The following is a 13,104-nucleotide window of genomic DNA, read 5'->3' as shown; positions in this document are numbered from 1 at the left end:
ATTTCAGCCAAGAGAAGAGCTATGAGAACTGTTGAGCTATTGCAATATGGGGTCAAGGACTAACCCCTTGCCACAAAGGGGAGAACAGTTTGGGCATGAAGAAGGCCGGAAAGACCATTGAGGCACTGACAAAGGCAGACAACATCCATGTTGGTATTTTGTTGGCCACTGAACCTGGAAGGCCTTGTTGATTTTGTCAAGAGTCAAAATCTTTTCCAATCTCTCACTCATCTGAAATAAAGTTACCATTCTGAGAGGAAATAGACACAGATGTACTCAGTGGTAAGTTTAACCTCCCACACAAGGGGAAGAGTGTTACAGAGATAAAGACTCTCCTGAACCACACTGCAGTCCTCATGCCTTTGTTCAGCCATGAGTTGGTTGAGTAGTGCCATTTCTCTCCCCCTGTAAGTAAACATCTCTTCTTAATCAAACTGACTCCTTAAACCCTCACTGAAGAAGATTAGCAATGACAGTCCTCTGTGAAGAATGGCTGAGGAGCTAAATAGAGAGTGAAATCCTTCTCTCCTGAACCACACATCCAAATCAGACTCAGAATAGAGAACAATGTATGAATACAATGATGTATTCATAGAAAGCAATCGTATTCCCTCTCAGCCTCCATTCTGCTAGGCTTCACAAGCCAAGCTATTGTAGTCTCCTCATATAAGATAGACCAGAGTGGCCAACCTGAGTCTGAGAAGGAGCCAGAATCTACCAATATACATTTCCAAAGAGTCACAGTAATATGTCAGCAGCCCACCATCAGCTCCCCTCCCTCCCTCCCTCCCAATCAGCCATTTCGTGGTGTGCAGGAGGCTCTGTGGGCAGGGGGGGAGGAGTGAGGGCACGGCAGGCTCAGGGAAGAGTAAGGGAAGGGGTGGAGTGGGGGCTGGGCCTGTGGCAGAGCCAGGGGTTGAGCAGTGAGCACCCCCCAGCACATTGGAAAGTTGGCACGTGCAGCTCCAGCCCTCGAGTTGGTGCCTATACAAGGAGCCACATATTAACTTCTAAAGAGCTGCATGCAGCTCCGGAGCCACAGGCTGGCCACCCCTGAGATAGATCCTCCATTCCACTGATCATCTCAGAAGCCCTTTCCTGCACCTGTTCAAGATGGAATTCATCTTTCTTGAAAATGGGTGACCAGATGAGGTCTTACCAGAGCTGGTATAACAGCATTAATACTTCCCCTATCTCCAGAGGCAACATGTAACTGTTGACAGTGGGGGGGCACAATTTAAAAGTTCGGGGGAGGGTGGGGGCATGTGACCAGCCCACATGTTGCCTCTGGGTGCAGGAACTCTTCCTTCCCCACCTCCCTGGTCCAGGACCAATCCTGCCAGCTCCCATGGGGCTGCGGCTGCGGGAGCACATTCTGCCAGGCCAGCCTGGGCCCCTGGCAGGGAACTCAGCAACAGAGTTTCTCCCCTGAGCTCCCGAGCCCTAGTAGACCACTCAGCAGGGGAAGGGACACGAGCAATGCCCCTAACTCAGGATGAGTACAGGGAACCTACTCCCAGCACCTTCCTAAGTGACCTGTGCCCAGCCCGGGGCCTCCATGCTCCACTAGTTAGGTGCGGCTCCACTAATTAGGTGCCTGTACCCTGGAGAAGATGCACATGTAAGGTGAGGTGGTGGCCTTGGGGGGAATAGAGAGTAGGTGGGAGGGGATAGTGGGGTGAGAAGAGGGGGTGGGCGGGAATTTGGGACATGAAGGGCTGCAGCGGCCAGAGAAAGAGGCGGCTGCCTGGGAGAGACCCCACTCCTTCCCAGCCCCAGCTCAGGGGCTGCCCCAGCGGGGGAGAGAGGGCACACCCATTGCATTAGAAAGGCAAGACTATAGATATTAAAATATCCGTTGTGCTTTTATTTGAGGAACAAAAAAAAATTATTATTAAGGTTTTTTTTTTATATAGCGCTTTTATCCAAAGCACTTTACAATAGTTAGCTAATGGTACAAACAACACTTGGAAAGATCATTAAATGGTCTGCAAAAAAAAAAAAGTTTGTGAACCACTGTTCTAGAATAACAGAAACTCAGTAAAGAAACGACCTGGTCACATCTCATCCTGTTAAATCAAAATTGTGGGTTTCCATCTCCTTTGCTGTACTTTATACATACACAAATTCCAAGGACAGTTGTGATCATCTAGACTGCCCTCCTGTACAGCACAGACCATAGACACCCCCAAAATAACTCCTAGAGCAGATCTTTTAGAAAAGCATCCAATCGGGATTTAAAAATTGTCAGTGATGGAGAATCCATCACGACCCTTGGTCAGCTATTCCAATGGTTAATTACATTCACTTAAAAATTTACACCTTATTTCCAGTCTGAATTTGTCTAGCTTCAACTTCCAGCCATTGTATTGTGTTATATCTTTCTCTACTAGACTGAAGAGCCTATTATTAAATATTTGTTCCCCATGTAAATATTTACAGACTGTAATCAAGTCCCTCCTTTTCTTCTGTTTATTAAGCTAAGTGGATTGAGCTCTCTGAGTTTATCACTATAAGGTATGTTTTCCAAGCGTTTTAATTCTCATGGCTCTTCTCTGGTTGAACTCCCTCCAGTTGATCAATATTCTTCTTGAACTGCAGGTACCAGAACTGGACACGGGATTCCAGCAATGGTCACACCATTACCAAATACAGAGGTAAAATAACCCCTCTACTCCTACTCAAGATCCTCATTTATGCATCAAAGGATTACATTAGCATTTCCAGCCACTGTCACACTGGGAGCTCATGTTCAACTGATTATCCACCATGATGCTCATATCTTTTTTACAGATAGAGTCCCCCATTCTGTAAGTACGACCTACATTCTTTGTTCCTAGATGTGTACGTTTAGCCATTTTAAAATGCACAATGCTTGCTTGCACCCGCTTTACCAAGTAATCCAGATTGTTCTGTATCAGTGACCTGTTCTCTTCATTATTTTCTACTCCCTAAATTTTTGAGTCACCTGCAAACTTTATCAGTGATGATTTCACATTTTCTTCCAGGTCACTGATAAAAATGTTAAATAGTGTAGGGCCAAGAACTGATCCCTGCGGTGGCCTAACTGGAAACACACCCACTCAATGACAATTTCCCATTTACAATTACATTTTGAGACCTATTAACCATTTTTTAATCCATTTAATGTGTGCCATGTTAATTTTATATCATTCTAGGTTTTGGTTTGTTTGTTTGTTTTTTTTAAGTCAAAATGTTATGCAGCATTAAGGCAAAGGCCTTAGTGAAGTCTAAGTATTTTACATCAATGCTATTACCTTTATCAACCAAACTTGTAATCTCATCCAAAATATATATATAAAATTAGTTTGACAGGATCTATTTTCTAGAAACCCATGTTAATTTGCATTAATTGCATTACCTTCCTTTAGTTCTTGATTAAGCATGGTTCAATGTCAGACTGACAGGTCTGTAACTACCCTGGTCATCTCATTTACCCTTTTTAAATATTGGCAAAACATCAGCTTTTTTTCCTGTCTTCTGGAACTTCTCCAGTGTCCCAAGATTTATTGTAAATCAGCATCAATAGTCCAACAAGTTCCTCAGCTAGTTCTGTTAAAACTGTTGGATGCAAGTTATCTGAAGTTGCTGATTTAAAAATGTCCACCTTTAGTAGCTTCTGTCTAACATGCTCCAGAGATACTAGTGTTAAGAGTATTATTGCAAAATAATGAAAAAATTATCTGTTTTTCCCCCTCAAATACAGAAAAATATTTATTGAACACTTCAGTCTTTACTGCATTACTATTGCTAATTCTACCATTTCCATCTAGTAATAGACTAATACCATTTTCAGGATTCTTTTTGTACCCAATATATTAAAAAACACCTCCTTATTGTCCTTAATTCTGCAAGCCATAGATTTCTCCTTGTGTTCCTTGGCTTCCCTTACCAATTTACTACAATTCCAAACTTCTGATTTATAAGCATTACGATCAACAATATAAAATGCTTTTACAGATGCCTTTATTTCCCCCCTAAACCAGGTTGTTTTTTTTAACCAGTACAGACTTCCTCCTCAATTTTGGCTTTTTGAGCATCTAGGAAGGTGCTCTCTAATTATTCCCAATTATTTTTCTGGATGAATTTTTCAGCTGATTTGGCTCATCACTGTTTTCAGCTTTATGAAATGGCCCTATTAAAGCACCAAATATATATATTACTGGTCTGGACTTTAATCTGCCTGCACATTATAAATGTGACCAAGTCATGATCACTAATATCTAAGCTACTGAAGTCTCCCATCATTACACAGCTTTCTCCCCCCACCCACCCACGCAAGCACATTGTAGATAGGTGTGTAAGGAACTGGTCATCCTGCTCCCTAGAGTGATTTCACGGTCTGTCGCTGACACCAACTAATACCCCATAACTTCATATTATCTATTTTATACAAATACCAAAGACAAAGTCTATGATAACTTAATTCTCAACTGTCATGGAATTTTAATTTCTGGTCTAAAATATTGAGAATTTTGCCAAACGAGGCAATGTACCACTCAATTATGTTAAAGTTACAAAACAGCTGGCTAGTGAATTTGCACACTAGTTTCAGTGTCTTATCAGAAGTTCTCTTGCTGGAGACAAACAAACACAGAACTCTGAAAAAAATGGATCTTTGCTACAAGAAGAGGATTTTGAGAGAGCTGAAAGCTCTGGAACAAAGTTAGTTGCCAAGAAATCTGTAAAGTTTTTGGTCATGGCAAGAAGTGTTACATAGCTAGATAGGCCTGAGGGGCAAATAGGCCTGTGAAACACAAGGAATATAACACATATACAAACACAAAAAATGGCCTTTCAGAAGCAAGCCCCAACAGAAAAAGCCAAGGCAGTAAAGCCAAGGCTGAGAACATAAGAGGGTAAAAAGCCTGAATGAATACCCATTTGGGTGGTGCACACAGGATTTGCTAGCTGGGTATTTTGGGTACAGGTGTAAAGGAAAAGCAGGTACATAGGGCTGAACTGAGACAGTATGGGATCCCAAGCACACACCACGACTTAGGCTCCCCTGTAGCACTGTGTTGTAGTACTGCCCCCCTCCTCTCTCTGCACCTGGAGTTAAGAAGGAGGGGAACCTCTCCCAAACAAGCAGCAGCATGATGAGAGAGAGACCCCTTTCCATCAGAAATCAGCAAGAGTGCACCCCCAGGACTGACCCCAACAGCCAGCAATGGGCTGTGCAATGAACACAGGGCTCACATCCTGCTCGGAGCTAGCCTTTCGGGCTGCCTGCAGACTCAGACGCACACCTCCGCCTCAGCAGTGCTCTGTCCGAGCAGTGACTCCAGCCCATCGCTTCGGGCACGAGGCCCCAGGCAAGGCCTCTCTTCCTAGCTCTCACCCAGCACGGGCAGCGGGGTGATGCTCCGGCCAAGCGTCCCTGCCCTGGGCCTCCCTCACCCCCAGAGCCCGGGGAGCCCGGCCCGGAACCTCGCGCCCCCAGGGACACATACACCCCGCTGATACCCGGAGCGGGAGCTCCCTCCGCCCCAACTGGTCCCTCACCTGCCGCCCTCCGGGCCGCGCAGCCCCGATACTCCTTATACATCCGCAGCACGCCCAGCAGCTCCCCAGCCTGCGCCCCGCAGAGGCCGCAGAGACAGCCCCGCCCCAAAGCGGCCTGCGCCGCCTCCCATTGGCCACCGCTCACCAGGCGTGCGCCGTCAACCCTGAGGCATGCTGGGCAAGGTAGTTTCTTGGGGTGGGGGCACTCGTTCTCTGATTGGCCGTTAGGACTCCGGACGCGAGGCCTTCTGGGTAACCTAGGCCGGAGCGGCTGTACCCCAGAGCGGACTCTGGAGGGAGACGCGCTAGGCTGCCGTAGAGCAGCCCGCCCTGCAAGTCCCAACGGGCCCCGCGCATCTCCCGCAGCCGGCCTGCCCCGCTGCCCGCAAGGCACCGGCTGGCCTGAGCGGGGGTGTCCGAGCGGAGAGCGCCCGATGGGGGCGCCGCAGGCCCGTTACAAAGCCACGTACACGGCCTCTGACGGGACCGTCGTAGCTCCGCGTGACCAGGCGTGCGTGGAAACCATGGCGACGGCCCCGGGGCCAACCGCAGTGAAGGTTGCCATAGCAGCCAGATTTCATAGTAGCCGCCGTGTCAGTCTGTATCTGCAAAAAGAACAGGAGGACTTGTGGCACCTTAGAGACTAACCAATTTATTTGAGCATAAGCTTTCGTGAGCTACAGTTAATGCATCCGATGAAGTGAGCTGTCGCTCACGAAAGCTTATGCTCAAATAAATTTGTTAGTCTCTAAGGTGCCACAAGTCCTCCTGTTCTTATAGCAGCCAGAGTATCCGGAGACCATTCAGGGCATAGGGGCTAGAGCTAGGGGGGCTCCAGTGGTTTCCATCTGTGCAGGGTTTACAGTTTGAGTCAATGGCTCTCAGTACCCTACTGTACAAATTGTGCCAGCACTCCTTTGTCAGGGGGCCTGCTAAGCACTCAACATCAGGGCATGGCGGCTAGGGCTGAACAACCATTGCTTTTGCCCCCCAGAGTGCTATTAGAGCACCGTCTCTACCTGGACGTCTGCTTTTGTACCAGTAATACTTTAAAATAGCCTACCAGTTTTACTCGCCCTTCAAGTCAGGCGCATGGCATCTTACCATTCTTCATTCCATTCTTTATGTTAATGTGATTATCGTAATAGTCCAATGCCAATAATAATAAATGATGAGGCGACAGAAGGCAGCCTGTCCCCGGTTACAGTTCCAACGAGCTGCACTTATAATGTCCTACTTTAGGGCTATATCAAGGGCTTGCAAAATTGGTTTCACCCTAAAGTTACTGGGTTTACTCTGAATGTCAAAGTAGAATGTTTCTACGAAATTTGAAGAATATTAAACTGGTTTTGAGTTCCAAAGTGCTGAGCATTCAGCAGTCCTGCTGAAGCACCCTCGCTCTATGCAACAACATGAATGGAGGTAAAGAAAAGCGTACACTGATTGGTAAATCCCAACACCCACATTGCTTTGGTAAGTTGAATATCAAGGAGTTGCCATATGACATATGAATTCAACAAAAAAGCATGGGTGAACTCTGAGCTTTTTGAAAAACGGTTACAAAGATTTGATCGCAGATAGCTACTACAGGGATGTAAAATTCTGTTTGTGGATAATGCCCCATGTCCCCTTCCCTCTCAAATGCAAAAACATTAAATTCTACTTTGCAGCTAGGGTTGCCAACTTTCTAAAAACCAGCCGCCCCCCCCCCCCCCGTCCTACCTCTTTCGCTCCCAAGGCCCTGTCCTATGCTCGCTCCTCTTCCCCCTTCTTCTCGCTCAATCCTCTTCACTTCCCTACCTCTCCCAGCTGGGCTCTCTCTGCTCCTGGGCAGGGATGGGACCTGTAGTCTGACACTGAGCCTGCTGCGTTCCTGCCCACAAGATGCAGATAGGAGGCAGCCCTGCCTCAGCACAGGCTGCCATAGGTTGATAACCCAGCAGCTCCCTCCCCCCGCCTACCGTTGGTAATCAGACTTTTGGTGTCCAGTCAGTACGTTTGACCAGACACTGCCAGGTCCCCTTTTCGAACAGACTTTTAGTCGAAAACTAGACACCTGGCAACCTTAGTTAGAACCTGGGGATGCTGGGGTAATTCAAGCCCTAAAACTGAAATTTCAAAAAAGGCAAATTCAATTTATTCTTCATCAAATGGATCTGATGTAATTTCATCAGGTCCAATTTTGAAAATTGTTTCACTTTTGGATGCAATACATTGGTTTCATCAAACCTGGAGAGAAACTGAACCACACACCATCAAAAAATGCTTTGTTAAATGCGGATTCACCCTTGCTGAGTCACTGCAGATTCACCAAATGAAGACATTGGCCCAGACGATGAACATGAGCTCCCTCTTGCAGTAATTAACATGCCACAAAATCTTTTTGGTGTGCCGATTGAGAAGACGAACCAGATTGATGAGAACCTTGCACCAGCTGAAAAGGTCACAGACTGGTCACAGCCTGCAAAACTCCTAAAAAGTTTCAAGCCATGTGATGACACTCACAGTGACACAAGAACAGATGATGATGATGAAGGGGGATAGCAATGGTTCCTCTGAACTCCCAGGAAGAATCATTTCTGTGTCTGAAGCTAAGCAGGCCTGCCGACAGAAATTCCGGGCCCCAGGGCCATCCCTGGGGTGGGGCCTGGGGTGGAAGTGACAAATCTGTCATTTCTGGGATTGGCCCACAGGGCCACACAAAGTGCAGGGCCTGGAGCGGTCTTGCACACCTAGGTGTCCTGCGGCCCGGTAATTTACAAGGGCCTGGGGCCTCCGGGTCTTTTTAAATCGCCCGGGCCCCTGGGCAATTGCCCCTTTCCTCCCTCCCTCCCCCCATCAGCGGGCCTGAAGCCAAGAATATGATTAAAGACATGAAAGCATTTGCCATTCAAAAGGGCAACAACTGACTTAAGAAAAAGTGGTAAACATGCTCCTTATCGTCGCAGAGGCAGACAAAAATAAATTATTTTTTTTTAAATAAATACAGGCTACTGTAGTCTGAAACCAGGACTTTTTGATAACATGGTAACTGTAATTGTAAACATTTTCTTTTGCTTTAGTCTAGAAAATAAGCACTTGTATTAGTGCACTGAATTTCCTCTTTTGATTAACATAAGTACAGTACTAATGTATCAATAAACCCACCAAGAAATTTAAAGCATAGTACTGTACTGTACACTGTATGCAATGTTCATTTAAAGGCAATTAAAATTAAACATGAAACATCAGTAATAATAGCCTCTCTGAACATTGTAAAAATGCCCACTTTACAGCAAATCTTTGAAGAGAGACCACCTGTCAACGTTCCTTCCCCCCTCTGAACTCTAGGGTACAGATGTGGGGACCTGCATGAAAAACCCCCTAAGCTTATTTTTATCAGCTTAGGTTAAAACTTCCCCAAGGTACAAACTATTTTACCTTTTGCCCTTGGACTTTATTGCTGCCACCACCAACCGTCTAACAAATATATAAGAGGGAAAGAGCCCGCTTGGAAACATCTTTCCCCCCAAAATCCTCCCAAACCCTACACCCCCTTTCCTGTGGAAGGCTTGATAAAAATCCTCAACAATTTGCATTGGTGAACACAGACCCAAACCCTTGGATCTTAAGAACAATGAAAAAGCAATCAGGTTCTTAAAAGAAGAATTTTAATTGAGGAAAAAGTAAAAGAATCACCTCTGTAAAATCAGGATGGTAAATACCTTACAGGGTAATCAGATTCAAAACATAGGGAATCCCTCTAGGCAAAACCTTACGTTACAAAAAGACACAAAAATAGGAATATACATTCCATTCAGCACAACTTATTTTATCAACCATTTAAACGAAACAGAATCTAACGCATATCTAGCTAGATTACTATCTAGCTAAGTTCTAAGACTCCATTCCTTTTCTGTTCCTGGCAAAATCATCACACAGAGAGAGAGCCTTTGTTTCTCCCCCCGCCCTCCAGCTTTGAATGTATCTTGTCTCCTCATTGGTCATTTTGGTCAGGTGCCAGCGAGGTTATCCTAGCTTCTTAACCCTTTACAGGTGAAAGGGTTTTTCCTCTGGCCAGGAGGGATTTAAAGGTGTTTACCCTTCCCTTTATGTTTATGACACGCCCTCCCCAGATCACAGATAGGGTGAAACGCTGGCTGTGATTTCTTCCTAGAGCTCTAGGAGAAAAGTTAATAAGACACATGCACCTCTAAATATACTACCAAGTATATAAAGATTAACAATATTTTCCACATCTTAAGGACGATTTTAATCAGTTGATTCTGGGAAACTTTCATGGGAGAGTGCATCAGCCACTTCATTAGAAGCTTCTGAGATGTGTTGGATGTCGAAATCAAAATCTTGGAGAGCTAAACTCCACCGAATAAATTTTTTGTTATTTCCCGTGGTGGTATAAACCACTGTAGTGCAGCATGGTCGGTTTGCAGGTGGAAATGCCGTCCCCAAACATATGGTCATAGCTTTTCCAGAGCGTAGACAATGGCGTAACATTCTTTTTCACCGACTGACCAGTTGCTTTCCCTCTCAGACAGCTTCTTACTGAGAAACTCTACAGGGTGGAATTCTTGATCCAGTCCTTCCTGCATTAAAACTGCTCCCACACCATGCTCGGACGCATCTGTGGTTTCTAGGAACGGTTTGTCAAAGTCTGTGGCCCTTAGTACAGGGTCAGACACGAGTGTTGCTTTAAGCTGGTTAAAGGCCTTCTAACGCTCTTCGGTCCACTGAATGGCATTTGGCTATTTCTTTTTGGTTAGGTCCGTCAGTGGGGCGGTGATTTGGCTGTATTGCAGTACAAATCGCCTGTAATATCCGGCCAAGCCTAAGAAGGATTGGACCTGTTTCTTTGACTTTGGGACAGGCCACTTTTGGATAGCATCCACTTTGGCCTGTAGGGGTTGATAGTTCCTTGACCCACCTGGTGTCCAAGGTAAGTCACTCTGTTTAGGCCTATTTGACACTTCTTAGCCTTACCAGTTAGTCCTGCCTCCTTTATGCGCTCGAAGACTTTTTGTAGATGTTCCAGGTGTTCTGCCCAGGAATCCGAAAATATGGCCAGATCGTCAAGGTAGGCAACTGCATATTCTCCTAATCCTGCTAGGAGACCATCTACAAGTCTTTGGAAGGTGGCGGGTGCATTTCGCAGCCCAAAAGGGAGTACATTAAATTCATACAGCCCAACGTGTGGTGAAGGCTGACCTTTCCTTGGTGGATTCATCTACCGGTACCTGCCAATACCCCTTGGTTAAGTCCAAGGTAGAGATGAACTGGGCCCGTCCCAGTTTCTCTAATAGTTCATCTGCGCGTGGCATTGGATAGTTGTCCGGGCGAGTTACAGCATTTAGCTTACGGTAGCAAGCAAAAATATATCTCCCCATCTGGTTTGGGGACTAGAACCACTGGAGATGCCCATGCACTGCAGAGGGGCGGATTACCCCCATCTGTAGCATATCCTGTATTTCTCGTTCTATAGCAGTTTTAGCTTGAGGAGACATCCGTTAAGGTTGGACTTTAATTGGGTGAGCATTACCTGTGTCAATGGAGTGGTATGCCCGTTCAGTCAGTCCTGGGGTGGCTGAGAACGTCAGGGCATAGCTAGTGCACAGCTCCTTGATCTGCTGTCGCTGCATATGCACAAGGGTCATGGAGAGGTTCACCTCTTCCACGCCACCAGCACTTTTTCCTTCATAGAAGACACCTTCAGGCCACTCATTGTCATCTCCTCCCTGGGTTGTAAACTGAAAAACCTTTAATTCTCTGGAATAAAAGGGCTTTAGAGAATTAATATGGTACACCTTAGGCTTTCGGTTGGAGGTGTGGAATGCTATGAGATAATTAACAGCTCCCAGGCTGTCCTGGACCATGAATGGCCCTTCCCACGACACTTCCATTTTATGGTCCTGGAGCGCCTTTAAGACCATGACCTGATCCCCTACTTTGAAGGAACACTCTCTGGCATGTTTATCATACCAAGCTTTTTGCTCTTTTTGAGCATCCTTTAGGTTTTCTTTAGCAAAGGCTAGAGAGGTTCGGAGGGTGTTTTGTAGATTGGTTACAAAGTCCAGAATGTTAGTTCCTGGAGAAGGTGTAAACCCCTCCCAATTGCTGCTTCACCAACTGTAATGGCCCCTTAACCTCGCAGCCATATACAAGCTCAAATGGTGAAAACCCAAAACTGCGATGTGGTACAGCTCTGTAGGCAAAGAGCAACTGCTGCAACACTAGGTCTCAATCATTGGAGTGCTCATTTATGAATTTACATATCATGGCCCCCAAAGTCCCATTAAATTTCTCCACCAGGCCATTTGTTTGATGATGGTAAGGGGTGGCAAACAAGTAATTCACCCCATGAGTTTCCCAAAGGCTTTCCTTTCCCAAAGTTCCTGCCAGAAAATTAGTTCCTACATTTGTGCGGATGTCGAAGGGCCAACCTACCCTGGCAAAAAAGTCTGCTAGTGCCTGGCACACACTTTTAGCCCTGGTGTTGCTTAGAGCTACTGCTTCCGGCCATCAGGTGGCAAAATCCATGAAAGTCAGTATGTACTGCTTTCCTCTGGGTGTCTTTTTCGGAAAAGGACCCAGAATATCCACAGCTACTCGCTGAAATGGAACTTCAATGATGGGGAGTGTCTGGAGAGGGGCTTTGACCTGGTCTTGGGGTTTTCCCACTTTGGCATACCTCACAAGACCAGACATAGGTAGAAACATCCTTGCCCATTCCCTCCCAGTGGAATAACCTCCCCAAATGGTCTTTGGTCCTGTTCACCCCAGGATGGCCACTAGGATGATCGTGGGCCAAGCTCAAGAACTTTACTCGGTACTTAGTTGGAACTGTCTCTGAGGATGCCAGTCTTCCTGGTGTCCACCAGAAAGAGTTTCCTTGTATAAAAGTCCTCTTTCTACCACAAACCTGGATCAATTAGAAGAGCTGAGAGGCGGCGGGTTGCTCCAGGCCGCCGTCCAAGCTCTCTGGAGGCTTTCATCTGCTTCCTGTTAGGTATGGAACTGTTCCCTTGATGCTGGAGACATCAGTTCCTCATTGTATTGTGGACCTAGGCTTGGTCCCGCTGGAAGCGATGTAGGGGATGGGGCTGTTTCTGTTGACTGTGAACCGCTCTCCGCTGGTGCACTATGTTGGGGTTCAGGTTCTGGCTGAGTCTCTTGTGTAGGGTTATTGGCTGCTGCTGGTTCCGGTTCTGGGACTGGCTCTGTCTGGGTCTCTGGGACTGGATCCACTACTGCTGTTGCAGACGTTGACGTGGGATCCGGGTCCATCACCTCTGACCGGGTCCTGGTAGAAGTTTCCGGAACAGAGCTAGGCAGGACGGCTTGCTTAGCCTGGCTGCAGGTGACCATTCCCAACCTCTTGGCTAGCTTCACATGATTGGCCAAGTCTTCCCCCAACAGCATGGGGATGGGATAATCATCATAGACTGCAAAAGTCCACGTTCCTGACCAGCCCTTGTACTGGACTGGCAACTTGGCTGGAGGCAAATTGAAAGAGTTGGATTTGAAGGGTTGAATTGTCACTTGGATCTCTGGGTCGATTAAATTGGGGTCCATTAAGGAAGCATA

General features: G+C 46.4%; 1 protein-coding gene across 1 annotated transcript in view; it reads right to left on the bottom strand.

Moving 5' to 3' along the window:
* The window catches only part of ENOX2 (ecto-NOX disulfide-thiol exchanger 2), a 132,471-nt gene extending 126,811 nt beyond the window's left edge, over positions 1 to 5,660 (bottom strand). The window contains 1 exon segment of the mRNA XM_043491868.1: positions 5,527 to 5,660. Coding sequence (XP_043347803.1) covers positions 5,527 to 5,569 — 43 coding nt within the window. The 5' untranslated portion in view covers positions 5,570 to 5,660.
* Between the last annotated feature and the right edge of the window lie 7,444 nt (positions 5,661 to 13,104).

The sequence above is a fragment of the Dermochelys coriacea genome, chromosome 9, assembly GCF_009764565.3.
Source record: "Dermochelys coriacea isolate rDerCor1 chromosome 9, rDerCor1.pri.v4, whole genome shotgun sequence".
NCBI lineage: Eukaryota > Metazoa > Chordata > Testudines > Dermochelyidae > Dermochelys > Dermochelys coriacea.
This window is presented reverse-complemented; position numbering and strand designations above follow the sequence as displayed.